At 51.7% G+C, this 27,331-nt stretch overlaps 2 protein-coding genes across 5 annotated transcripts; one reads left to right on the plus strand and one right to left on the minus strand.

The window, feature by feature from the left end:
- On the minus strand, nucleotides 1-10,833 carry CHADL (chondroadherin like). The gene is made up of 5 exons (XM_048835032.2): nucleotides 10,638-10,833; nucleotides 7,209-7,379; nucleotides 4,618-6,291; nucleotides 2,053-2,219; nucleotides 1-1,252 (listed from the first exon to the last, which is right to left on the minus strand). The coding sequence occupies exons 2-5, from the start codon at nucleotides 7,365-7,367 to the stop codon at nucleotides 1,015-1,017; spliced, it is 2,238 nt and encodes a 745-aa protein (XP_048690989.1). The 5' UTR covers nucleotides 7,368-7,379; nucleotides 10,638-10,833; the 3' UTR covers nucleotides 1-1,014.
- LOC125629657 (uncharacterized) lies at nucleotides 9,953-27,331 on the plus strand. Of its 4 annotated transcripts, XM_048835043.2 has the most exons (6): nucleotides 9,953-10,034; nucleotides 17,958-18,151; nucleotides 20,915-21,038; nucleotides 23,184-23,629; nucleotides 23,961-24,559; nucleotides 26,305-27,331. In XM_048835043.2, exons 4-6 carry the CDS (start codon nucleotides 23,191-23,193, stop codon nucleotides 27,169-27,171), a joined length of 1,905 nt encoding a protein of 634 aa, XP_048691000.1. In that variant the 5' UTR covers nucleotides 9,953-10,034; nucleotides 17,958-18,151; nucleotides 20,915-21,038; nucleotides 23,184-23,190; the 3' UTR covers nucleotides 27,172-27,331. The 4 variants fall into 4 exon arrangements, with proteins under 4 accessions (XP_048691000.1, XP_074980299.1, XP_074980300.1 ...); XM_075124198.1 differs by lacking the exon at nucleotides 20,915-21,038; XM_075124199.1 differs by lacking the exon at nucleotides 20,915-21,038 and having other exon boundaries at nucleotides 26,311-27,331.

Consider the following 27,331-nt stretch of genomic DNA (forward strand, 5'->3'; position numbering starts at 1 on the left):
TACAGTAGCCCCCTGTGCTGTTTATTTTGAGGTTTAGATTCATAAATGTTCTATTTGCTGCCGATGTTTGTATTAAGGACGCAGACCTGCAGGGTAGCAGTGTGAGGGGGAGATCTGGGGACTTGGGCAGGGAGACAGTTGGAGCTGTTGACACCTGGGAAGGTGCAGGGGGCGGTCGGGGATTTGCTGGACTTTTCTTCTGAAACCTTCAGCAGTGGAACAGCTAGCAATGTTGGCATTTCAACAGTCATCTCAAGGTTTGAGACCTGACTCTCCACTGAGATCAATGGGGTGTGTTTTACCCCCCAAAGCTATTGTTCCAGGGTTTCTGCAGACTCACAAAGTCAATACTGCATGTGTTACGCTTGGTTTGTGTTTCCAGTGTTACCTGCTCAACGAGGCGGGCTAGAAGTGTATTGGTTTTGACTGAAAGCTCCAATTCTGCAGCAAGGGCTGGCCACTGAATCAGAGATGACATGGAACCCTGTCTTTGGACATCCCATTGTTCCCCCACCACCAAAAATCAGCCACCTCTGGGGTGACACATAATGCACAGCAGCACTATGCGGCGCTTTAGGGCAGGAAGAGAACAATAACACGTTCTACTGAAACTGCAAGAGGAACTTAGGGAGGCAAAACGGAACTGTTCAAGCTACAATTTGGCACAGAAGCGGGGGGGCGGGAGGGGATGCTCCCTCATGAAAAGCACGATAGGATTATCAGAAGGAACTCCCACATCTGCTATTTCCTCTTTGAATTCCCTCCCCCTGCAACACACACTACACACATACATCCCTTCCAGCCCCCATCCCGCCAGAACCCCGGAGCTCAGTCTCCCATAGCTGCAGTCAGATTTGCTCCTTTCTGCTGTGCAATGGAAATCTCACTGCAACGTGGATAAAAGCCCGTTAAAGCTTCTCTCTCACGAAGCTGCGTCCTACTAGCTGGTGAAGTGCCACCACAGCCACACGCTGCTGATAGACACTTTAGCCACTGCAGTGTGGCCACTCCTTCTCATGCTTTGCTCTTCTTGGCGCCTCTGGCTTGGGCTTTTCCTGACCTCTTTTCCTTGCTGGGACTTCTTTCTGCTTTGGTTTTGGCCTTGACTTTGTCTGGATGGGCCCTTCTGGCTTTCGCCATACCCCAGCCTGGGCAGCTTTTGAAGACAGCAGAAAGCTTGATCTTCTGCCCGCGGACTTCTGCAGGGGACCCACAGGTGGCTCCCACACGCAGGTTCAGTTTATCAATCCATCTGAAAACGGGGCAAGAGACAGAGGAAGGAGATGAGAAAAACTCCAGGTGGACTTAGCAAATTACGGGCACAAATGGCTGCACTGACAAACCAGGGCATTTGCTCTCTGTTAACAAGTTCAAAGGGAGTTTGGGGTGGGCTTGACCGCCCTGGAGAGTGACGCCCTCTGAGTTCCCCTGGAACGGGGACAGCTCAGGCAGGGCACTTCAGTCTCCCCACAGGTGCAAACAGTTTGGAAAGTTTTAACACCCCAAAAAGGCAGTTGTGTAGAGTAAGAATCGCAGCTGCAGTCACCCCAGCCAGGACATATTTCAGGGGTTCTGAATCCTCACACTTCAGGGTATAAGGTGAGCAGCAACTGAGGTCGTGAAGAAATACATGCCAGGCTACAGCCCAATGAGGCGCATTATGTGCCGTTTACACCTCCCTTGGAAGCATCAAGCGTTGAGAATTGGGTGAGACAGGCAACCAGAGGACCTATGGTCTTTTCTGATCTGCCAGTTCCTTTGCTTTTCCTCTTTGCCCTCATTTGCCCATATGCCTCAGTAATACTGTGGAGTGCTCCCCTCTAGGCAGGAGGGCCCAGATCCTCAATGGTATTTAGGCACCTAAGTCCCATGGATTTCAATGTTCCCATGGATTAGCATCCCTGCTAAGACTGGCAGCAAGGTTGCAAATTGGTGCCTGTTGCAATGATATTTTCAGTGGCGTGAACATCTCCCTGGCAGGAACTGAGTAGAGATCCACACCCTCCTATCAGTCAGACCCAGCCAGGCTGCTGGACCTAAGCAGTGACTCACCTGCGCAGTGGGAGGAGCTGGCAGTCGCAGTGGAACGGGATGTCTCTCAGGTTGATGACCTCCAGCCCTGTGAAGCTGCACAAGTCAGGCACGTTATGCATGTTGTTGTTGTCCAGGTACAGACTCTTCATCCTGGGACCCAGTCCAGCAAAGGCCCTTGAGGAAAGCTGCAAATGATGAGATGGGGCTGATGAGTCAAAGGAAAACAGCCGTGGATGATTTTAATAGGCAGTTAAATATCTGCATGCACTTTCTGATTGTGTGTGTTTGTGTGTGTTAAATAGCTCTCATTGGTTCGTGTCTCTACTGTGAATGGGGCTTGTGTTACTGTCACTTTGTATCAATACTTCCCAGCAGGCAGTTCAGTTTGATGACATAATCTGTGACAAAGGAAGAGCAGGAGCTCATTGTGAGAGAAGCAGATACTTTCAAAGTTACTGTGTAAAGTGAAAAGAGAAAAGGAGTACTTGTGGCACCTTAAAGACTAACCAATTTATTTGAGCATGAGCTTTCGTGAGCCACAGCTCACTTCATCACGAAAGCTCATGCTCAAATAAATTGGTTAGTCTCTAAGGTGCCACAAGTACTCCTTTTCTTTTTGCAAATACAGACTAACACGGCTGTTCCTCTGAAACCTGTGTAAAGTGAGTTCTCTGTCTTTATTGGTTAATGTAATTGTGGTACTGAATATTTAGTGCTAAATATTAATTCCCTTAAATAGCTCTGAAAGCCTTTACCTCCTTCACATATTGAAATGTTGCACTTTGTGTCTCTTAAGTAACCTGCATCAGACTCAAGTTGGCAGTGTCCTATCTAATTTTACATTATTTTCTGGACTGTAAACTCTTTGGAGCAGGGAATTTCACCTGTTCTGTGTTTGAAAGTGCAGGGTAAATGTACGGTGTTATATAAATATGTGCAATTTTTAATAGCTATATTTAACATCCTTTTCAATTTGATATTTTGTTCTTTTTGGCAACTGGATGTGTTACGCTTAGTATAGCTTTTCACCTTGACTCAGGTGTTCCTTTAACTAATGGCAAGACACTGAACTGAGCAGATTGTAGGGGCTTTTTCAGTCCCTGGTTAGCTGATTGTCATCTTATTTTTTATCTCAGTTTAAACAGGCCCCAGCCCAACAAAGCATGTAAGCATGTGCTTAACTTTAAGCATATGAGCAGTGCCATTTTCAAGGCTGCTACTCATGTTTAAGTGCTTAGTTGGGTCAGAGCCATAGAATACGTGCTTTCTACTTGCAAGACTTTGTGGATCCAATTCCCCATTTTAATTTAATCCCTGTGGCAGAGATTGTCAGCCTCTGTGACAATCACAAAGGGAAAAGCCCACTCCACTTTCCCACCTCTGGTTTTCAGGTTTGGTTCAGTCTCTCGTGCTCAGGATGGTCTCTAGATTCCAGGAGCACCTCAGTGACCACCATTTCTGCAGCCCTTCCTTTGAGAGGCTGTGAAAACCAGCACTGAGGATTCTGGGGTCATGCATGAAGTGGGATTCGGTACAAGTAGCTGAACAAGGGTGTCATGCTATGGAAAACTAATGAGACCCCTTTACTTTACATAACCAGTTTCGGTTTCATTTTGGGGACCCCAGAATATACCCAAATTTCCATTGAAAGGGAAAGAAGAATTTGGCAGGGACGTGGTCCACTTTCTTCTCTACAAGCAAGAGAAACTCTGGGCTCTGCGCTGGCCTCGTTCTGGGTTTTGTGCGTAAAACCGATCAGGATGGTTGAATGGCCAGGCAATCTCCCTGGACCCAAGTTTGGTGCTCTCCTTCTCCAGGGCTGGGAGTTGCTGTGAAAGCAATGTGGGAGGCCCCGGATGCAGCCTTGTTGAGCCTGAAAGGAGCCTTGGCTGGCAGGAGGATGGTGGCAATTTGGGGTGCTGGAGAGGAGAGAGAAACAGGTGAGTAGCAGACGGGAATCCCTCAGAATCGCTCTTCACAGGACAAGAAGAAATATTGACAAATTGGAGGAAAGAGAAATATCAATTATTAGGACCCTGCGGGGAGGAGCTTAGGGCAGGATCTACAGCCCATTGAAAGAAACAGGAATCTTTCTATTGACTATCAATTTCTATTGGCTTTGGATCAAGCCCTTAATGAGGACAGATTAAAGAAACAAAGAGCCTGTAACCTGGCTGGGCAATGATGTGGGGGAGATCTGGCACCTGTGAAAGGTGCAATTGCCAAGGAGGGGGAGAGAGGGACTGTTTAGGGCAGGCTGAGGGGGCATAATCACTAGGAGTAACAGGATGAAACTGAACAAAGGTGCAATTCAGGCTAAATATCGGGAAGCTTTTCTTCCAAGAGAGGTCTGAGGCTGAGCAATAGTCTCCCAAGGGAAGTGGTGCAAGCCCCAGTGTTGGGGCCATTGCCTTGGGTTGGAAACCCCTTCATTTGGTCCAGATGAAACACTGGAACATGCTGCAGGGAAGCGCCCTGCAGTGGGAGCAGGGAGGAGAGGTGACTGAACAGTAATTTGTATAGTAGGATTCAGCTTTAGCAGGCTGGGGCACTCGCCCATCTCCCTCCTTCCCTCCCTCTCACCTGTTCTAGCCCCATATTATCCAGATACAGGTGCAGGAGGGACCTGGCTACTGGGAGGAAGGCTCCATCCCCAATATACTGGATGGGATTCTTGGACAGCTTCAGCTCAGTAAGGACAGGCAAACCCCGGAGGGACCCGGTGGGCACTTCCAGCAAAAGGTTCTCATCCAGGTGCAACTTCTCTAGCATCTTGGCGGGGCTCAGGGCCCTGGGGGACACACGAGTGATGCGGTTCCCACTCAGGTAGACCCAGCGTAGCTGCTCTGCCCCAGCCAGGTCATCGTCTGACAGCTGGCTGATGGAATTATGCTGCAAATGGAAGGAGAAGAGGTTGGGCAGGTGGCTGAAGGCCCCGGTGGGCATCTGAGTGAATCTGTTGCGGTCCAGGTACAAGTAGCTGAGCTGGGGGGCCCCATCAAAGGCAGCAGCATCTATGGCAGCGATGTTGTTGTTAGATAGGTAGAGGTAGACCAGCTTCTTTAAGCCCTGGAAGGCACCCAGCTGCAGCTCTGTGATTTTGCAGTTTTGCAGGTGGAGTGAGACCAGCTCCTTCAAGCCAGGGAAGGATCCCTTGGGTATGGAGCGGAACTCATTTTGGCGCAGGTCCAGGAGCTGGGTGTTGCCAGGGAACCCCTTGGGGATTTTCCGGAGGCCTCTGTTCTCGCAGTTGCTGTGTTGGAAATCAGGGGAGCAGGCGCAGACTTTTGGACACCTTGTCTTAGCATCTCCCTCTGGCTCCCTCCTGCGGGTGGCTGGGCTGGGGAGCTGCTCCTTGTCTGGGGCATGGCCCCCACATTTCATATCAGTGGACCTCAGCGACTCCAGCTGCTCACCCCTGAAGGCACCAGGACCTGCACATGGCACATCAGCCTGGACCCTCGCTTTCTCCATCCACTCTTTGAAGGGCCGCATGTAGCAAGTGCAAACTACGGGGTTCCCTGTTAAGTTGATTTTCTTCAGGTGGGCAGCTTCTGTCAGAGGCTGCAGCACCTGCAGCTGGTTGTTGTGGAGGTCGACTGTGTGCAGCAGGGGGCTCTTCACAAAGGCTTTGTGTGAGACATCCTGCAGGGCCATGTTGTCCAAGAACAGCTGCTTCAGTGAAGCCATCTCAATGGCCTCCTCGCCGATGTAGGTGACAGGGTTGTGTCCCAGGTCCAGCCGTGTGGTATCTGACAGCCTCGAGAGGGCCTCTGTGGGCAGGGACTGCAGTTCGTTGTGGTCCAGGCTCAACCTCCTCAGGGTAGGCAACCCAGCAAAGGCCTCCGTGGCTATGACATGAAGTGCATTATGGGACAGGCGGAGCCACTTGATCAGCTGCAGACCCTGGAAGACCATATCCGGCAGGTAGACCAGGAAGTTCTCGCCAAGGTTGAGGAAGTTGAGGAAGCCCAGTTGGCTGAAAGCCCCTGGCTTTATCTCTTCTATGCGGTTCTTCTCCAGGATGAGCTGCTGAAGAGAAGACAGCCCATCCAGGGACTCCTGGTAGATGAAGGCTATACTGTTGGAAGCCAGGTTGAGGTAGATCAGTCGTCCTAGTCCCCTGAAAGCTCCTTCCTCAATACTCTCCAGATGGCATCGCTGCAGGTTTAAGTGGGTGAGGTATGGGATAGGGAGGAAAGCTCCTCCAGAGATGACTTTTATGTTGTTGCCCCAGAGATCCAGTTTTTGGGTGACCTGTTGATTACACAAGCATCAGTTACTGAAGATGGAATCCACAACCTCTCCTACCCTTCTGCAGCAGAGTGACTGGCTGTCCCTGTCCTCCCTGCAGGTTATCGCTGTGATCTGGCCAGATCTCACAAGCAGGCTTATGCCTGGGTCAGTACTTAGAAGAGACACTTCCCAGAGGACCTCCAGTCTGCTGCAGAAAGCTGTGTTGGGGTCTCAATAGTGACCGTCTGTCGTGCTGAACCAGGCTTCCTGCAGCGCGGCAATCGCTAGCATCCTGCATGAGCCTTAGTTCAGTACGGACTCAGAGAGGAAAGTGCCTCCTACCCCAGCACTACCTTCCTGCAGCCATCTGGGTTTCCCTTCTTTCCTTATTTCACCATCTGACTCTGCTTTAGCTTTTAAGGCCTGTAACAATCACCACCTCGTAGGGGCCTGACTGTGTATTGCCCAGAAAATATTGTAACGGTTTTTTTGTCTTGATCAGATGAGTTATTTTTATGCTGTTATTCGGTAGAAGAGCTGACCCTGGGCAGACCAGCTCATCTTGCAAACTGCCCTGCAGGTGGCTCGACCCCCACCCCACCCCCTTCAGATTTTCACAGCAATGGCATTGAAAGGCTGCGAGGTTACTGCACGGATCTTTTGGGAACCCAGATATCTGCGCGAAGTGAACCACACCGGCCTGCGTCTTGTTCCGCCTCCTCTCCCCTGTCCTGCAGCGGCCTGTGTGGCTCCGTGCTGTGCCGGGAGAGAGAGGCTCAGGCTGGCTGCCCCGATGCCCCGGGGGTGAGGAGCGTTGCGACAGGCCGCGACGGTGGTGGCAGCGGCGGCAAGTGTGGGGGTGGGGGGGCAGTGTAAGGGCACTTCGTGCTGTGTTTGCCTCTCTCTCCTCCCTGCCCTCGCTGTGCCCAGTGACTGACCTGTGGGATGGTGATGGGCACCTCTGTCAGGTTCTTGTTCAGGCACGTGACGTGGTGCTTTATGTTATCGCAGATGCAGATCCGTGGGCAGCGCTCGGCAGCCGCTCTCCTGGCTTGGAAGAGAGCTGACACCAGGAGGAGGCCCAGGGAACCCCACATCCTGGAAAGCAGCTACAGGTGAGAGAGAGAAAGGGAAGAGGCACCCCAATCAGACAGAGACGTGCATTCCCACAGTGCTTCTCGTCCCCATGGACCCTAAATGCTCCGCAGGCTGCGTCCCTTGGGATTGAGGGGGATTGTGGCAGCTGTTTCACGGTGCGTTGCAATGCTACAGCCCCTTTGAGAGACAGGGAAGGGGACAGTGTGACGAAAGGAAAGTGCAGCGGGAAGTTTAGATTACTTAGGTATGAACCTAGTTTTAAGCACGTGAGTTGTCCCATTGAACTCAATGGGAGCTGGATTTCTCTTTCCATTCTTGAACTCAAGGGGTTGGGGCTACTACTCACATGCTTAAAGCTAAACACATGCTTACGTGCTTCACTGGATCAGGGCTTTAGAGGGCAGAGCAACATCAGCTAAATCACCAGTACCTCCTCCTGCAACACTTGGACTTTCCTTGGAGGTTTCCTTTCCAAGGACGGACCAGTTCCAACCTGCTTCAGTTTGTGAGATCAGATATAATCTCACTCCAAGGCAGAGTGGCTAAAGGACAACACCGGTGCTGCCAGAAAAGGAGTGGAGAGCATTCTGCAGACACAAGAGCATGTGCTAATGGGAATGTGACAACACGCATTACTGTTGCCAGATATCCCAAGAGAAGGAGGGTACCGTAGGACGCTGCGGTAATTCATCGCCATTCTGAGCGAATCACGCTATCAATAGCACTGTTCCAGTGCATCCTTGCTTGTACCGCAACTTCCAGTTGGTAGCTGAGTGCTTTACAAATGCTAATTAGCTTAGCCTCACACCACCCCTGGTAGGCGGATCTGTAATGTCTCCTCATTTTACAGGGGGGTAACATCATCATCATTATTTATTTTATTTTATTTTATTTTATTTTTTTTATTTGCAAGTGCCCCAAATGTGCAAGGTACTTCCCCATAACAAGTAAAAGGCATGATCCCTGCTCCAGCGAGTTTGACATCTGTATTGGAGAGGACACACCAAGGGAGGGATCAGAAGAAGGCAACAACGGGAGGTGAACATGTCAGGAGGACAAGGTTTTCCATAATAAGATCAGGTGGTTTGGAAGTGAGGTCTGGACCCATCTGGATGGCTCATCCAAGCTGATTCTGTGTTTGGATTGTTACTTTCACCTTGTTTCCCCCTAGACTTTCTGGCAGAGGTGGGTTCTTAGGAAAGGCTTGGATGAGGTGAAAGGAGGTGAGCTTGGCGACTGTGTCGTGGGGGGTGCCCCAGTCATAAGGGTCAGCAGGGAAGAAGTAATGGGGATGGAGGTGTTTGTGAGAGGCTGGCCGCACTGGCAAAGCAGGTTGGATGTGGAGGTGGGAAATGCGGGAGGAGACCATGTCTGAGAGGCCGGGCTTAGGAGCAAAGACAAGAAGTTTGTATTTGATGTTCAGGGTGGTGGGAAGCCAGTGAAGTGACTCAGTGGGAGGTGATGTGGTTGGAGCAATTAGCGAGAGAGAGGTGGTTTTGGCAGCAGCATTTTCAGATGGATCAGAAGTGGTCACGGTTGATTGACCGAAGAGGGCTGAGGACAAGTGACTTGATCCTCAGGGCAGAAAGGAAAGTGCTGTGTATTTGAAATATTGTGATGGAATGAGTGACAGGAATAAGAAATGGCCTGGATATTTGGGGAGAAGGAGAGACAGGAGCCACAGATGTCATCCAGGTTATGGGCCAGGATGATGCAAGAGATGGTGGTCGGGTCAGCTGTAACCTGGAACAAAGTCAGTGAAGATGTTTGGCAGGGGAGACTGTAAGCTTGTTTTGGGCCATGCTGAACTTGAATTGACCGTGAACTGCCCAAGAGGAGCTGTTGGAGAGTCAATGAGAGAGCGGTCCAGAGCAGAAAACTATATCTGAAAGTCATCAGCACACAGGTGACAGCTAAACCTCTGCAAACAGATGAGGTCACCCAGTGATGGGATAGAGAGGGCGAAGAGGAGAGGACCCAAGATGAAGCGCTAGGGAACATCCATAGAGAAGTGGGAAAGGAGGGGGGAAGAGCCACCAGAGATGCAGAAGGAGAACCAAGCAAGGTGAGAGTCACAGGTCGACGGCAGCAGAAAGGTCAAGGAGGATGAGGTTGGAGGATAGGCTTGAGATAAAGCCAGGAAGAAGCCACTAGAGACGTTGGAGAGATGAGAAGTAAGGCCTGGAAAGGTTTAAATGACTCTCCTGAGGTCACAGAGTCAGTGGCAGAGCAGCCCGACGACCCAGGGGCCTCACTCCCGGCCCTGAGCCTGCCCAGAGCCCTGTCCATCCTGCCAGGGGGTAACGCAGGACAGGAAGAAGCCAAGGCTTCATGAGGCAGTGAATCCGCTCTGAGTGCTGGAGACGTGGCACGCCCTGGGCCGAGGCCTTCGAGCTGCTGTTTTAGCGAATTAGTGTAAGCTAAGAATGTGGCTAGAAGCAAAATGGGCAGCGTTAGCAAAGGCTCTTTGAATGGTCAGTGGAGTGGCAAAAATGTATGTGGGAGAGTCCAGAGCTGGGGGAGGGGGTGGGGGGAATCTCACGGGCGAGAATAGCAAATATCAGCGTTCACAGCTCCGTCTGCAGCAGGGCTCCCACCATTGCAAACCCCAGTGGAGCTGAGCTGAGCGTAGACCAGGCCCACGCTGGTGAGTCTCCTGAACCAGGGTCAGTGCCAGCTTTCCATCCACTGTTATGTTAACGCACTTCCCTTCTGCCCTTCTGTGTCAATCCTGTGCCCCTACAAACAGCGCTGCTGAGCCTGTCCTCCAGCACGCCTGGCTATTCCACACCTGGGGATCCCACTCCCTCTACTGACGTGCCTCACTCCTGGCCTGCAGCGTCGCCTGCCCTGGGCCCACATGGCACTGTCCCTCCTGCAACAGCCCCAGCTATCCCAGCCCTGGGCCCCACACAGCCCTGCTGGCTCACCTCAGCGCTGAGCAGCAGCACCCATCCCAGCCTCCACTCACACACACAGGGAGTGCGATCCTCGTTTGCTGCACCCCTGGCGTATCCCAGTCCTGGGCCCTGCCAATACAGCTCAGTCCTGACCTGCAGCCTTCCTGGTCACTGAATGCTCACGTCTCTCCTGAGCAGGGAGCGCTCAGCATGCTGCTTGTGCAGTGTGGACAAACCCCCAGGACCAGGAGCTGCATTAAGGTCCTTGAAATCATTTGGGCTTAATATGTGAAAGTGCGCTGCTGTCACAGCAGTGAGAGGCTGCAACCCAGCCTCGTCTTCCCCCTGCCCAAGCCCCCAACAACTTACCCAGCTGCTTCCTCCTGTTTGCACAAGGCAGATCCTTCCCCAGGAAAGCAGGGCTAGGGTGACGCAAAGCCGAGGAAAGTGAAGATGGGAATGGCAAAGAAGAAGGGACTGAAATCCTTTCACCCAGCAGCTACCAGAGTCCTGTGAATTCTCCTGGTGGGAGTGAGTGGGTGTGGTTTACTTTACTCACAGAAATGAGAGCTGAATGGAGTGTTGTGTTGCTTTCCTAGCCCGGCTTATGCTCACACAGAGCTGCGGGGGGGGGAGGAACGGTGGGGGGGAAGAAGCAAAACTAAAGTGAAGCGCAGCCTTCGGGAGAGCAGCAACTAAGCAGATGCATCCCTCTGTACTTACTGGGAAAGCCTTTGGTAGAGGAAGGGCTGTGGAATTTAAACCCCTTGTCTTGAATGGTTTCAGAGTAGCAACCGTGTTAGTCTGTATTTGCAAAAAGAAAAGGAGTACTTGTGGCACCTTAGAGACTAACCAATTTATAAGCTCATGCTCAAATAAATTGGTTAGTCTCCAAGGTGCCACTAGTACTCCTTTTCTTCTTGTCTTGAATGTCACCATGCCACTAAAAGTAAAATCTGTGTTAGAGCTAGACTGTCTAGGCTGTTTAAGTCCTTGATCCTCCTTAATGGATGCATTGGCATGTACCCCTGTGCCGTTATGGTGTCCCATTGACGTCAGTGGGATTCTGTGTGGGTGCAGGAGTCCACAGAGTCAATGGAATCCCACATTGAGAAGCAGGGCTAGTGCATCTATTTGCAGGATCAGGGGTCTACTTCTGGTGCCACACCCTAGTCTGTCTGAATGAACGTCAGCACTGGGTCTTCTGGACCGGACTCTGGTTCCTAGGCTTGTGTGAGTGAGGACTTGCTGGAGGGGAGATGCTTCAACTCTCCGGGTAGGCGCCTTGCTCAATGCGCCCCATGAGTTTTGTAAGGAGAGTGAGGATGGCAAACATGTAGCTGTGGTCACCTGAAAGGGGGGCTGTCTTTCTAACAGGAGTGCAAAGTACTGCTCTGTGGGGATCATTAAAACATTCAGGTGACCACAGCGTGCAGAGCCAGATGTTGTGATCATCGGCTAGACAACATCTGCAATAGAACTCTCGGCTCCAGAAGCACAGACCTCTCTGCCTGCACATCAGAAGGCGGCCATACCACTATCTCAGGGCCTGAAACTGCTCCCATCTGGGCCCAGTGAGGGCGGGGCTGGGCTCTTGGTCACGAGCTGGACCAGCTAGTGGGCCCCATTGTTGCACGTCTTCCTCACCTGGGTGGTCCCACTGACTCAGATGTGGCTGTTTGTGTAAGAGCTGCAGGAGCAGGCTCAATGTTTAGTGCCTGATTGTCCCTGAGATTTGGACTATGCACGTTGTATTGTTATTGTAGGGTTGCTCAGATCTTGGATCACACTGGTTTGCGGCTGGGTACGGAGTTTTAATTGTCTTGCTGGGCCAGACTCCATCTGAGAGATCCTCGGGAAAGGATTGTCCTTGAACCAGTGCGCGGAATGGCTGAGCTAAAACTCTGCTCCTGTTTGAATTGAACAACAAAAAGCAGCATTGCAGAGAGACAGGGGCAGAGACTGCCCTGGATACGTTCGGCAGCAAATGCTGGGCAGCGGGACACAGGAAAGAGAAACACAGGAAACTTGTTTTTAATGTAAATGTTATGTGTGCTGGGGAGAGGAGGGTGGAATTTTCCACTGTGCAGTGGAGTCTCTCCTTCCTGTGCACACAGCGGGGAGTGGGGTGAAGGGAGGAGGATTTCTGTGCAGGGAGGAGACACACAAGACTGTGGCCTTTTCTGTCCTCCTCGCAGACCTCAGCCTTGGAGGGCCTGCCCCTCCTTGCTCTCCCAATGACACTGGCTTCTTTGTGTGGATTGGGTGGCTGCAGGAGCCAGCCGATGCTGTTGCTACTGCTCTTTGATCCAAGCAAAATGGGAGCAGCTTGTACTAAACATTAGGCCTGTGTCCTTCTAAGCGACACATGCCTCAGCCTACCTGCCCCTGTGACCTCTGCCCTACGGGAGTAGCCCTCACTTGGCAAGCCCTTTGGCTTCGCTTGGACTCCTTGTGTGAATGAGGCTGTTGCAGGATCAGACCCTTTGTTTTGAAAAGGAAAGGTGGCCAGCTTAAAGCTGGATTAAGCCCTCCTTTGAGAGTGGGGGGGCAGGGATCATAGAATCATAGAATATCAGGGTTGGAAGGGACCCCTGAAGGTCATCTAGTCCAACCCCCTGCTCGAAGCAGGACCAATTCCCAGTTAAATCATCCCAGCCAGGGCTTTGTCAAGCCTGACCTTAAAAACCTCTAAGGAAGGAGATTCTACCACCTCCCTAGGTAACGCATTCCAGTGTTTCACCACCCTCTTAGTGAAAAAGTTTTTCCTAATATCCAATCTAAACCTCCCCCACTGCAACTTGAGACCATTACTCCTCGTTCTGTCATCTGCTACCATTGAGAACAGTCTAGAGCCATCCTCTTTGGAACCCCCTTTCAGGTAGTTGAAAGCAGCTATCAAATCCCCCCTCACTCTTCTCTTCTGCAGGCTAAACAATCCCAGCTCCCTCAGCCTCTCCTCATAACTCATGTGTTCTAGACCCCTAATCATTTTTGTTGCCCTTCGCTGGACTCTCTCCAATTTATCCACATCCTTCTTGTAGTGTGGGGCCCAAAACTGGACACAGTACTCCAGATGAGGCCTCACCAATGTCGAATAGAGGGGAACGATCACGTCCCTCGATCTGCTCGCTATGCCCCTACTTATACATCCCAAAATGCCATTGGCCTTCTTGGCAACAAGGGCACACTGCTGGCTGTATTTCAAGGAATCCCTGTTGAGGTTACAGGGACAAACCATCCCGATGAGTCGAAAGAATAGTAAATATGGCAGGCGACCAGCTTGGCTTAATGGTGAAATCCTAGCGGATCTTAAACATAAAAAAGAGGCTTACAAGAAGTGGAAGGTTGGACATATGACCAGGGAAGAGTATAAAAATATTGCTCGGGCATGTAGGAATGATATCAGGAGGTCCAAATCGCACCTAGAGCTGCAGCTAGCCAGAGATGTCAAGAGTAACAAGAAGGGTTTCTTCAGGTATGTTGGCAACAAGAAGAAAGCCAAGGAAAGTGTGGGCCCCTTACTGAATGAGGGAGGCAACCTAGTGACAGAGGATGTGGAAAAAGCTAATGTACTCAATGCTTTTTTTGCCTCTGTTTTCACTAACAAGGTCAGCTCCCAGACTGCTGCGCTGGGCATCGCAAAATGGGGAAGAGATGGCCAGCCCTCTGTGGAGATAGAGGTGGTTAGGGACTATTTAGAAAAGCTGGACGTGCACAAGTCCATGGGGCCGGACGAGTTGCATCCGAGAGTGCTGAAGGAATTGGCGGCTGTGATTGCAGAACCATTGGCCATTATCTTTGAAAACTCGTGGCGAACGGGGGAAGTCCCGGATGACTGGAAAAAGGCTAATGTAGTGCCAATCTTTAAAAAAGGGAAGAAGGAGGATCCTGGGAACTACAGGCCAGTCAGCCTCACCTCAGTCCCTGGAAAAATCATGGAGCAGGTCCTCAAAGAATCAATCCTGAAGTACTTGCATGAGAGGAAAGTGATCAGGAACAGCCAGCATGGATTCACCAAGGGAAGGTCATGCCTGACTAATCTAATCGCCTTTTATGATGAGATTACTGGTTCTGTGGATGAAGGGAAAGCAGTGGATGTATTGTTTCTTGACTTTAGCAAAGCTTTTGACACGGTCTCCCACAGTATTCTTGTCAGCAAGTTAAGGAAGTATGGGCTGGAAGAATGCACTATAAGATGGGTAGAAAGCTGGCTAGATTGTCGGGCTCAACGGGTAGTTATCAATGGCTCCATGTCTAGTTGGCAGCCGGTATCAAGTGGAGTGCCCCAAGGGTCAGTCCTGGGGCCGGTTTTGTTCAATATCTTCATAAATGATCTGGAGGATGGTGTGGATTGCACTCTCAGCAAATTTGCGGATGATACTAAACTGGGAGGAGTGGTAGATACGCTGGAGGGGAGGGATAGGATACAGAAGGACCTAGACAAATTGGAGGATTGGGCCAAAAGAAATCTGATGAGGTTCAATAAGGATAAGTGCAGGGTCCTGCACTTAGGACGGAAGAACCCAATGCACAGCTACAGACTAGGGACCGAATGGCTAGGCAGCAGTTCTGCGGAAAAGGACCTAGGGGTGACAGTGGACGAGAAGCTGGATATGAGTCAGCAGTGTGCCCTTGTTGCCAAGAAGGCCAATGGCATTTTGGGATGTATAAGTAGGGGCATAGCGAGCAGATCGAGGGACGTGATCGTTCCCCTCTATTCGACATTGGTGAGGCCTCATCTGGAGTACTGTGTCCAGTTTTGGGCCCCACACTTCAAGAAGGATGTGGATAAATTGGAGAGAGTCCAGCGAAGGGCAACAAAAATGATTAGGGGTCTGGAACACATGAGTTATGAGGAGAGGCTGAGGGAGCTGGGATTGTTTAGCCTGCAGAAGAGAAGAATGAGGGGGGATTTGATAGCTGCTTTCAACTACCTGAAAGGGGGTTCCAAAGAGGATGGCTCTAGACTGTTCTCAATGGTAGCAGATGACAGAACGAGGAGTAATGGTCTCAAGCTGCAGTGGGGGAGGTTTAGATTGGATATTAGTAAAAACTTTTTCACTAAGAGGGTGGTGAAACACTGGAATGCGTTACCTAGGGAGGTGGTAGAATCTCCTTCCTTAGAGGTTTTTAAGGTCAGGCTTGACAAAGCCCTGGCTGGGATGATTTAACTGGGAATTGGTCCTGCTTCGAGCAGGGGGTTGGACTAGATGACCTTCTGGGGTCCCTTCCAACCCTTATATTCTATGATTCTATGATTCTATGACTCATATCCAGCTTCTCGTCCACTGTCACCCCTAGGTCCTTTTCCGCAGAACTGCTGCCTAGCCATTCGGTCCCTAGTCTGTAGCGGTGCATTGGGTTCTTCCGTCCTAAGTGCAGGACCCTGCACTTATCCTTATTGAACCTCATCAGATTTCTTTTGGCCCAATCCTCCAATTTGTCTAGGTCCTTCTGTATCCTATCCCTCCCCTCCAGCGTATCTACCACTCCTCCCAGTTTAGTATCATCCGCACATTTGCTGAGAGTGCAATCCACACCATCCTCCAGATCATTTATGAAGATATTGAACAAAACCGGCCCCAGGACCGACCCTTGGGGCACTCCACTTGACACCGGCTGCCAACTAGACATGGAGCCATTGATCACTACCCGTTGAGCCCGACAATCTAGCCAGCTTTCTACCCACCTTATAGTGCATTCATCCAGCCCATACTTCCTTAACTTGCTGACAAGAATACTGTGGGAGACCGTGTCAAAAGCTTTGCTAAAGTCAAGAAACAATACATCCACTGCTTTCCCTTCATCCACAGAACCAGTAATCTCATCATAAAAGGCGATTAGATTAGTCAGGCATGACCTTCCCTTGGTGAATCCATGCTGGCTGTTCCTGATCACCTTCCTCTCATGCAAGTGCTTCAGGATTGATTCTTTGAGGACCTGCTCCATGATTTTTCCAGGGACTGAGGTGAGGCTGACTGGCCTGTAGTTCTCAGGATCCTCCTTCTTCCCTTTTTTAAAGATTGGCACTACATTAGCCTTTTTCCAGGATGCCTTGCGATTGCTCAGCAGCTTAAAACCAGCTTTTGCGGGGGGACAGAATGACCGTTTAGGTCTCCGGTTCTGAGCCAGCCACAGGTCAGTAGAGCCTCAGACTTGCTGCTTTCCTGTGGCAGTTCAAGGGCCCTTGTGTGTGGAGGGCTCAGGTTAATTTCTAGTAGGACAGGGATGAAATCGGGCTGTCACCTTTTTGAAAGTTTGCTTCAGGACAATTCCATGATACAGACCGTATTAAGGGACCCAGAGGCTGCCTGTTCTCCAGTCCCCCTCACCACAACCGCCTACAGACACCAGATTCCACAAGATGGGAATCCAAGTAATTTCCTGCCTGAATTATTGCAGATGCTGACTCCAGCACAGTCGACTCATCTGTGTGCACTTTACCAGGTAGATGTCCCGTCACAAATACAGTTCCAGAAAGGGAAGCATCTGTTCTGCAATATCAAGCAGGGAGCAAACCAAGCCAGTCAGCTAAACAGATGTCAGATTGGAAAAAATAAGCTCCATCTACAACCTGTTCGCCTGTGATACCAAACTGAGATGCCATTTGCAGGAGATTGCGGAAACCTTCATCATGTGATTCTCTTGCCTCTGATACGAAATTGTGAACAACACTGTTGACAGTCAAATGATTGTTATGAGGCTTCAGAGCGCACACCCTCTTGAGATGATGGGGGCAGCTGATATTTCTCTCAGGCCTGATGTCAGGAAGGCATTGCTGCCTCAGTTCATATCCAGTCTGACTTCACTTTTTAAGCTTAGGTTCTACAGCACATGATGTAACCTCCAAGGGAAGGTACCAGTTTGTGAAGCTGCTATGAGCCAGACCGAAGATTTTGGAAACCACATTTCACGCAAAGCCTCAACAAACTCAGACGTGCTCCCAGCAGGAGAAAATGCCAGAGGCAAGGAGTTGGCTAGGGACACCTCTCTGCTCCCCCGTGCCCACAAGTTTCACGATATGGACAAAGAGCCAAAACTTTTGGACTTGGTGGGACATCACAGGAGCTCTGTGCCTACTGGGGTGTGGCCATTTCAGGCTTTATGGACAGGGACCAGCACCTTGGTTTTCACTTGGCAGAGCACTGGCTGCCAGCGCAGGGATCAGGCGTAATATGCTCCTGCCAGTCTGCCCTGCCTCACCAGTAGGCCAGTCAAATTTGGCACCACCGAAGGTGCCAGATGGCCTGAAGACCATCACTGACCTTGAGAAGTTAGCCCCAGGGAGAGCACAGCAGCAGCAGTCCAGCCTGGAGGTAGCAGAGGCCTGGATGGCGAGGCTCAGCGATGAGAAGAGAGGATGCTATCTCTTGGGCTGGTGGAAGCCGGCCCGGAATATGTTTTCGGAATCAGCCACGAACCCGGTTTGGTGTGATCCGCGCAGGCCAGCTAACCACATTCTCGTTTGCTCCAGGTGCAAGTGAAGGAGCCAGGTTAGAAAATGGTTTCCAAACCTGGCTCATTTCCTAATGCAGAGAGGGACAAAGGGCCTGAAGGAGGGCTGGGCAGGTTCAGGTGTTTCAAACACTGATGCATGCTGGGTTCCAAACTTTGTGGCCATATTTTTTTTTTTTTTTTTTGGTGCCTCTACTTTCTCCAGCTCATCTGTGTCCTTTCTCCCTGCAGACAATAGGAGGAAACAACTCATGTCCTAGCACCGCTTCCTCCGTCAGGTTATGTGACTTGTTGGATGCATTTGAGCTGAAAGGGGGAAGAGTCACCAGGACAATCGGTCCACAGCGTATGGGGTGTTTGGAGAAGGGCTAAAGCACTGGAGCTGCGCAGCAAATACCCCCCAGCAGAGCTGCCTCTGAGGACAGGTAAGGGAGATGGAAAGCTCCAGCGATGTTGAGTGTCTTTGTCAGTGAAGGGGCAGGGGGAGCCCCGTGGAGGCAGGGCAGAGCTGATGAGAAATGTTTTGCATTTGGAAATAGCTGCTGCAAATGGGTTATTTTGCTACGTTCACTGATTTGGAAAAATCAGTGAAAACGTAGAGCAAGTACTTCTAGCAGAAAGCAAGCGAAATTGGAGGCTAGATGGGAGCACAAATATGCAGCCCCAAAGGAAACTGTTCCTACACTATTAGTAGTCACTTATAGATAAGCCTGGAGCTTCACAGAAGAACAGAACTGCCCCATAGAGCTTGCAGTAACATAGGAGACAATAAACTCAGAACAAGCAACAGACTCACACCCAAAGAGGGGGTGGGGGAGAGACACATCCTGGGTCTAATGCAGTGGCCCAATGGGAGTTTCCCAGGTAGAGTGGCTACAGAATCAGGCTCCCAGGTTAAAGAGAGAGAGCAGATGGGGAGAGAGCCGCATGCTGGGGAAGAGTGAAAGAGACAACATCTGGAGGAGGAAGAGGGGATTGGTAGGAGGGAGTCATGCTCAGCAGAGGTAGATGGGGAGAGGTGCTGGGCGGCGACATGCAGAGTGTGGAGAGGGGAGAGTGCACAGACTCCCGCTGATGGGCAAGCTGCAGAGTGATGAGAGCCAGAAGATTAGCCAGTTTGGAGCTGGCTGTGCCCTATGGGCAGAACAGGGACATCTTCGGGGCCGTGAAACGTTGAGCACCTCTGTGCACGTAGCTGTAGTGCAGGGTGGGGCCAGGCTGGCCGTGGCCGCAGTGCCCCCCGGGCCCGTGTTTCTCGGACGGACACGCTGGTCTCCTCGTCCCAGGGAGCTGCACGCAGGGTCACCAGCGCAGAATAGGAAGGGGGTATTGTTTTTTTCTTTTTTCATCCTGTCCCCAGCCTGGCCCCTAGGACTGAGCAAACAGCCTCCGCTCATCACATGCGGCACATTCAGCAGCAGCCAGTGCCAGGAGTGATGGCTGAGCCTCGGGTGGAGAAGGGCTGGCGAGTGAGAGAGAGAGTAACTAGCCACTCCTTTTTTTCCGCTTGCTTTGAGCTTGTCAGGGCAGAGGGCTGCTACACATTAACTCCACCACCCCACTTCTGTTACCAAGTCAGACGGAGAGGGCAGCGAGATTCCACGGGACAGGGCAGAACGCTCCAAGCAGCAGTTACAGTCTATTGAAACGGAAAGAGGGGGTTGCCCCTGCAGCAGCTAAGGAAGAGGGGGGAGTTCTCCCTCTGATATAGCGGGGAGGGGGTAGCTCTGTGTCCCCCTATACTTTAACCCCTGCACCCAAGTGGCACAATCATCACTCTGGCTAAGGGCTGTCTGCAGTCAAGAACGGTGGCTTCTTTTAGGTATGAGCTTTTCATTCTACACTAAATAAAACAGAACATAACAGGAAAAGAACAAGCTGTGATGGTGGTTTGCACCATCATAAAGTCTGGTGGGTTTGAGGGCCTTCCTGCAAAGCACAGGGCATGTATCAAATGGGGCCCGGGTTTCAGTGATGCTGGTGTGAGTCCAGAGTAACTCCACGGATGTTGGTGGCATAACTGCAAACTGGTGTAACTAACACCAGAATCTGGCACATGGGGCACCACAGCCGTGTTTAGGGATCTGGATGTCCTTGGTGTCCATATAGAGACCCATTGGAGGGTGTGAGATGAGCATCCTAGGGCATCAGTTTCCCAGCGGTTCAAGCAGCTAAATCCAGTGATGAGTTGCTGGGGAGGGGAGGAGAGATGATCTCAGACACCCCTTTCTTGGAGGATTATATTGCTGATGCCTGGGAGTGGTTAGTGGTGCAGGGAGAGAAGTGACTTGATTAGGAACATCATCCTGAGGTCCCCTGTTTGTTTCCCCTCCCAGGAACCTCCAGCTCCAGTGGGTTCAGGTTACAGCTCCAACCATGATAATGGTTCTACCAGCTCCTCCCTCAGCACCCTGGGCATTGCTCTGCTCTCCCTGCCATGCCCACCAGGGCGAGGGATTCTGCCAGTCAGGACTGCGCTGGCAGTGCAGAATCCACCCCCTCTGCTCCAGCGGCACCGACTCTGCAGGGCCCAGCAGGGCAGAGCCTGGCGGCAGCTGGGATATAGAGCTATCCAGCTAGAAGGGGCCATGTTCCAGCGTAGACTCCCCTGACTGTAGCCACACCTTAACCAAGGAAATCGGGGCGGGGGAGACCGCAGGGCTGCGTTTCCTGCCTGTCAGATTGCCGAGTCAGTGTTTTTCTAGAAGTCCATTTTGTCATGAGTGAACAAAAGGAGGAAGCCCAGGCTCTCGGCCGTTCCTGTTCGCTCCCTCGGCTTTGGGCTACACAAACTTGATTCAGGAGGAGACGGGAGAGAGAGTGTCCCCCTGCCATGGAGGAGAAGGAAAGGGAGCAAGACCAGGGCAGAGAGAACTGGGAGGAAAGCAACAGGAGCAGTCAGAGAGACAGTGGGGGCCAGATCCTTTGGTGGTGTAAAGCCATTGCCTTCCCGGTAGGAAGGCGGATTGACACTGCCTGAGTCTGTCGCCCTGGGAGCGGGAGGGAATCCAGAGGGAGAGGAGGAAGTAGAGCGGAATGGAAATCAGAGGGCAGAGGCACATGGAGGCAGAACGGGGTGAGAAGAGAATAAAAGAAGGCAGAACAGCGAAAGATGAAGCTACCCAACCGTAGAGCCGATCTGACTGACTGTGCTCCTCTTTCACCATGTTGTCCTGTCGCCCTGGCAGGAAGGAGGATGTTGGTATGAACTGGTGAAAATCCATTGCCAGACAAAGCCATACCTGGTGATTATTCCAGACCACTTGAAGCCCTAGAAACCCTCCAAACTTTTGGAACAAAATATCATCAGAGGTGAGAAGCCTAATTCCCCGCTCTCCCAAAGTGGGAGCCCAGAGCAGTAAGTGTCGGCCACCGCGCTGATTTCTGGAATACCCCTGGTCTGCCCGACTCCGGGCAGCAGAAATGAAATTTGAGTCTCCTCTCTGGCACAGCAGTGTCCCCTGGGAGGGCTCAGGGCAACTGGGAGTCAACCCTGGATCTTCCTCATTGCAGGGTAGAAACCAGTTCGGGCATTGGGCCTGCTCTGGGACAGGAGAGTAGGAATCAAAGCCAGGTCTGCTGCGTGGCACAGAGTTGATCCCTAGGGGCGGTGAGGTGACCAGATTCTATTCAGAACATTTCAGGAGAAAATGACAGAGGAGGAGAACGACCTGGGTGTATTGGTTGATCACAGGGTGACTATGAGCCACCAGTGTGATGTGGCCGAGAAAAAGGCTAATGCAGTCCTCGGATGCATCAAATGAGGTATTTCTAGTAGAGACAGGGAAGTGTTACTGCCATTATACAAGGCACTGGTGAGACCTCACCTGGAATACTGAGTGCAGTTCTGGTTTCCCATGTTTAAGAAGGATGAATTCAAACTGGAACAGGTGCAGAGAAGAGCTACCAGGATGATCCGAGGAACAGAAAAGCTACCTTTTGAAAGGAGACTTAGAGCTTGGCTTGTTTAGCCTAACCAAATGAAAGCTGAGGGGAGATATGACTGCTCTCTATAAATACATCAGAGGGATACACACCACAGAGGGAGCGGAGTTATTTAAGTTAAGGGCCAATTTATATATAAATGGATATAAACTGGCCATCAATAAGTTTAGGTTTGAAATTAGATGCAGGTTTCTAACAATCAGAGCAGTGACGTTCTGGAACAGCCTTCTGAGGGGAGCAGTGGGGGCAAAAAACCTAACTGGCTTCAACACCGAGCTTGATAAGTGTGTAGAGGAATGGTATGATGAGATTGCCTACAATGGCATATGGCCCAGTTGCATCTGCCATTGTAAATATCCCCAATGACCGGTGATGGGACGCTAGATGGGGAGGGCTCTGAGTTACTACAGAGAATTATTTCCTAGGTGTCTGGCTGGTGGGTCTTGCCCATATGCTCAGAGTCTAACTAATCACCATATTTGGGTTCAGGAAGGAATTTTCCCCCAGGTCAGATTGGCAGAGACCCTGTGGAGGTTTTCACCTTCCTCTGCAGAGTAATGATGGATTCTCTGTAATTTGAAGTCTTTAAATCATGATCTGAGGACTTCAGTAACTCAGCCAGAGGTTAAGGATCAGTCTATTACAGGAGTGAGTGGGGTGAGGTCTTGTGGCCTGCTATGTGCAGGAGGTCAGACTAGATGATCATGATGGTCTCTTCTGGTCTTAAAGTCTATGAGTCTTTGACACTATAGCAGCTGCTGACAAAGCACAGTGTGTCCTTAGACTGTGGCACTGGAAACATCTGGTCCTGGCCACGGTTGGAGGCAGGATACCAGACAGGATGGAGCAATGATCTGATCTGGTTTCAGCAGTTCCTTTGTTCCTATGGGTCTGCCACATAGAAATGTAAGACTAGAAGGGAGCTTGAGAGGTCATCTAGTGCAGCCCCCTGCGCTGAGGCAGGACCCCCACAGGACATCGTCACATGCAGCTGGTAGCAGATGAGCCATGTCACTGGTTCTGAGAACTTCATTCTCTGCTAGCTCTTGGTAACAGAAACGTATTAATAAAGTGGTGGGAATCCAGAGAAGACGATCTAAAATCCACAAAGGGGCTACAGGAAATGACCTAAGAGAAGATTTAAAATAACAGTATTCCTGTAGCTCAGCCAAAGTGGAGTGAGATGACAAGCACGTAGACCATCAGTGGGGTAAAAACAAAAGGGCTAAGAACTGTTCAGATTGATTCAAAGGTTTATTAAACTTGGAGTGATAGGAGCACATTGGCTGCATTATATTACATCTCCTAACAGTGAGATCTGCTGGGCTGTGGAATAGTCCTCTGTGGACAGTGGGTAATTTAAGAGTGGTCTGGACAAATTCCCTGGAGAATATAGCATAGGGAAGGACAGTCTCAGGGAGGTGTGGACAAGGTGTGATCTATCCTGTTCCCAGGCCTTTTACAATACGTATGCATCTGTCTCACTCGCTGCCTGCCTTGTCTTGCAAACAGAGACGCTATGTCGAGGCTCTGGATTGTGGTCCTTGTTCTGCTGTGGATTCCAGTCATGGCCATCACACAGCTCCCAGGCAATGCCCAGTGCCCTGTGAACTGCTCCTGCTTCTTCTCCCAGTGGTTTGTCCGGTGCCCCAATGCCAGCTTATCCTCTCTTCCCCCTGGTATTCCCAATGCCACCGTGGAGCTCGACCTACAGCACAACCAGTTCAGCACCCTCTCAGCAGGCTTCTTCCCAGAGCTGGCTGAGATCAGCAGCATTTATCTTGGCAGCAGTGGCATCCACCGGATTGAGCCTGGGGCTTTTCAGGGGGTCAAGAATCTGTACCATCTCCACCTGGACAACAACCTCCTGGAGCAGGTCCCAGAGGGTGTCTTTGAGAATCTGACAAATCTGATCTTCCTGCACCTGGAGCACAACCAGATTGCTCACCTCCCGCCAGGTATTTCTGGATGGATAGGCCCCCAGCACCACTATGAGCCGGCTACCTGAGCAACCAGCATTACCAGCCCCACGCCTCTTTTCTACTAATCCCTGTCCCAAGTTGTTGGTTTCCTGAAGACCCCACACTGCTGAGAGGATGGGGGCCAGAACTGCCACAGACGGGTCCTGCATGTCCATGATACCAAGTCAGCACTTCCTTTTAGCCAGGGGAAAATGGGAGGGGTAACTCAGGGCCGGGGGAGCGGAGGGGCCACATGATCAGAGATTATTGAAGCACAGAACATTTGATATTGGCTTGACCTGGATGGGTCTCTCTCTCTCTCTCTCAGGTGGGTTCTCTTCCCTGAAGCAGCTCAGTGTCCTGGATCTGAGTAACAACCTGCTGCTGGAGCTCTCCGAACAAGCCCTTCATGGCCTCCCGCGGCTGCGTCGGCTCTACCTGAGCGCGAACCATATTACCAATGTGTCCAGCAAAGCCCTCCCAGGCAGCCTGCGGGCCCTCAGCCTAGACGGGAACCAGCTGGCGAGCGTGCCCGCAGCCATCCGCACCTCTTCCACGCTCTCCACTCTGCAGCTGAGTGGTAACCCCATCCGGAAGCTGACATCTCTCTCCTTTGGGAGGAGGCTTCGCTCCCTAAGGCAGCTGTTCCTGGACAGCCTGGCCCTGGAGAAGATCACCTCCTTGGCTTTCACCAGGCTCCGCTGGCTGGAGCTGCTGAGCCTGAGGAACAACAGCCTGGAGTCGCTCCCGCCTCTGTCCTCCCTGAGGTCGCTCTCCACTCTGTATCTGACTGGGAACAACTGGCGCTGCGACTGCAACCTGATCTGGCTCCGCACCTGGCAGAAGAAGGTGCTCCGGAAAGAACGCAGCCCCGTGGAATGCAGCTCCCCGGGGACGCTACAGGGACAGCTGCTGGTGGACATAGAGGTAATGGCCTGTGGTTCCAGAATACATGAAAGTGGTGGGCTGGGGCCGGGGCGCACAGGATTTCCAGTCTAAGTCTCTTCTCCCTTCGGCCCAATACTTTAAAAGGGAGAGGACCGATGTAACCAATGCCCTTGCAGATCTCACGGCAGGGTGAGGCCTAGCCAGTATGCGGATGGGACACAGACAGTTCCATGCGCTGCAGACAACAGACAGTTATTTAAATACGCCCAATTCCCCTGGGGAGCTGAAACTCGGTCCTTTAGCTTGAAAACATGGGCCCCTTCCGCAGAGTTGAAGATCTCCTCTGATTGCAGCTGATAGCAGCTCCGTGACCCTTGGGGCTGTGAGATAGCCACTCCAGGCCACGGCCCTCACAATATTGTCTGCTGGGAGGTAGTGCTTTTGGGTGGAGGGGCTGGGGAGGTCACAGAAAATCAGAAAGCAATTGTTGGGAGGGGAATCAGGAAGGTGCATACAGGGCGAGTTTGGCAGCTGGTGAAGGGAAGAAAGAAGCAGATGCACGCTCTATTTATTGTGGTTTTTTGTCTTCATTTCCTCCCTTTCTCCTCTGCTCAGACCCTCTCTCTCCCCCTCCTCTCTTTCCTGCTTCCCCCGCTCTCCCTAGCTCTTGTGGGGAGCAGCCGGGGCTGCTGGCTTAGGGTGTCACCGCAGAGGCCATCCTGCAGTGCAGAAGACGCTGGGTGTCAGCGCTCGGAGCTGGATGCAGCTTATGGCAGGCTCTGGTTCCCACTTTATGTGAGGCGTGAATAAAAATAATAGAATTGTTCAAATACAAGTTCATGTTGGCTTAATGCAAAGACCAGCACAACTCTTCCCTTCCTATCTCCCATTTCCTCTCTCTGCCACACCCTTCTTCATCCTGTCACATTCACTCTCAGCCTGTCCCTCCCTGCACACCTCTCCTTCTGTGTCCTGCATCCGCTGTTCACCTGAAGTGCAGGGGAGGTGGACAGCACACAGACACCTCTCCTGGTATCTGCCTCTGCCTGGGGGAAGCTGGGCCACAGCCGTTCAACCTGCTGTCAGCTTTCCCAGCTCAGTTGGCTGGTGGTCTCCTCAGGGGACCAGAGTTGTTTCCAGAAACAGGACAAAATGCCACTGTCAGGTTGGGACAGGCCCTGGAAACTGAGCCAGTCCTGGTTCCGAGACACGTGGTCACCCGAAAACAGAGCCACACTGACATTCTTGCCCATAAAAGACCCCCGGACTGATTCTGTAAGAGGTATTAGCTTATATCAGAGGGGTAGCATTGTTAGTCTGTATCCATAAAAACAACGAGGAGTCTGGTGGCACCTTAAAGACTAACAGATTTATTTGTTAGTCACTCCATGCATCTGAAGAAGTGGGGTTTTTTACCCACGAAATCTTATGCCCAAATAAATCTGTTAGTCTTTAAGGTGCCACCAGACTCCTCATTGTTTTTGCAGTATTAGCTTGGTATCCTGGGACAATTCTAACCTGGGTAATTTATATCCTTCCAGTCTCACCAATCCCCCCACTACAGTTTTAACTGGATCAGGCATTCTCCACTTCCTGTCCTAAACCCCTCAAAATGATCTCCCACTCCTATCTGGGACTGAGGTGCAGGAGGGCTGGGCTGTTCCCTCCCAGAAGCCTCTGCCTGTCAGTGGGGAGGAGTTATCTCTGCTGGTGCTTCATCCAGGCCCTAAAGAAACAGAAGAGCCGATTCTCTCTCATGTGAGTTTTTTTCCCCCCTTGCCCAGTTACAGAAGCTGACTTGCCCACCTTTTGGGACGGACTCCACCACCCTCAGCCCCTCTGAGAACATGAATACACTGACGGCCATTGCTCTGTCCAGAGACATACCTCTCCCACGGGCTGCTACCACAGCTATCACCACGACCTCCACTGCCCTGACCACCACAAGGAGGCTCCCCAGCTCCACCATGCACTCAGCTACCTCCCTTCACCGTGTGCTGGATAGGTGGGACCCATGCTTGGCCGACCACATCAGCAGCGTCAGCATCAGGACAAAGGGCGACACTTCCCTGGTGGTAGCCTGGGCTTTCTCCGGTGACCACGACCAATTTGAGGTGCGGTACACGGCTGGCCAGGATGAGCAGGTGCTGCGGGTGGCGGGAGGGTTGGCCGAGGTGACACTCCACGATCTCCACGCAGGGACTGAGTACAGAGTCTGCGTCATCCCCCAGAATGAGAATCTGCTGGAGTGCCAGGCCCCTGCCGCCCGGCAGTGCAAAGCAGAGCGCACTGCCGGCCTTCCTAGTGATGCACAGCCCGTGCACGCCCCGCTTGGCCACAGCCACTCGGCCGTGGGCTTCGGTGTTGCTGTCGCTCTCCTAGCACTCGCAGCACTGGCCCTGGCCGTCACCTATAGGCTGCGGACGCGGCCGATCCAATTCCAGCGCTACTATGATGAAGATGGGTCACCCCGTCATCGCAGGAGCAGCAACCAAGCCAAGATGACCACAGACCCAGTTGACGAGAGCATGGAGGATGAGGACTGGCACAGTTATGTGACAGCTGCCAGCCAGTGCCCAGAGGAGAAAGTAGACTGCACCATATCTGCCCCACCCAGGCTCACATCCGCACCCACGTATGTGTCTCTGTGATTCTAACTGCTCCCTAGCATCCCATGGCTGAGCAGGAATTGCCCAATGGGGTCTGCCGCTCACCCACAGAGCCCCGAGGAGTAAACCAGACAGTTCTGTATCCGCCCCTTGTGACTGACCTGGACAATAAAGCAGAGCCTAGAAAACTGAGATGGGAAAA

This window comes from Caretta caretta, chromosome 1, assembly GCF_965140235.1.
Source record: "Caretta caretta isolate rCarCar2 chromosome 1, rCarCar1.hap1, whole genome shotgun sequence".
NCBI lineage: Eukaryota > Metazoa > Chordata > Testudines > Cheloniidae > Caretta > Caretta caretta.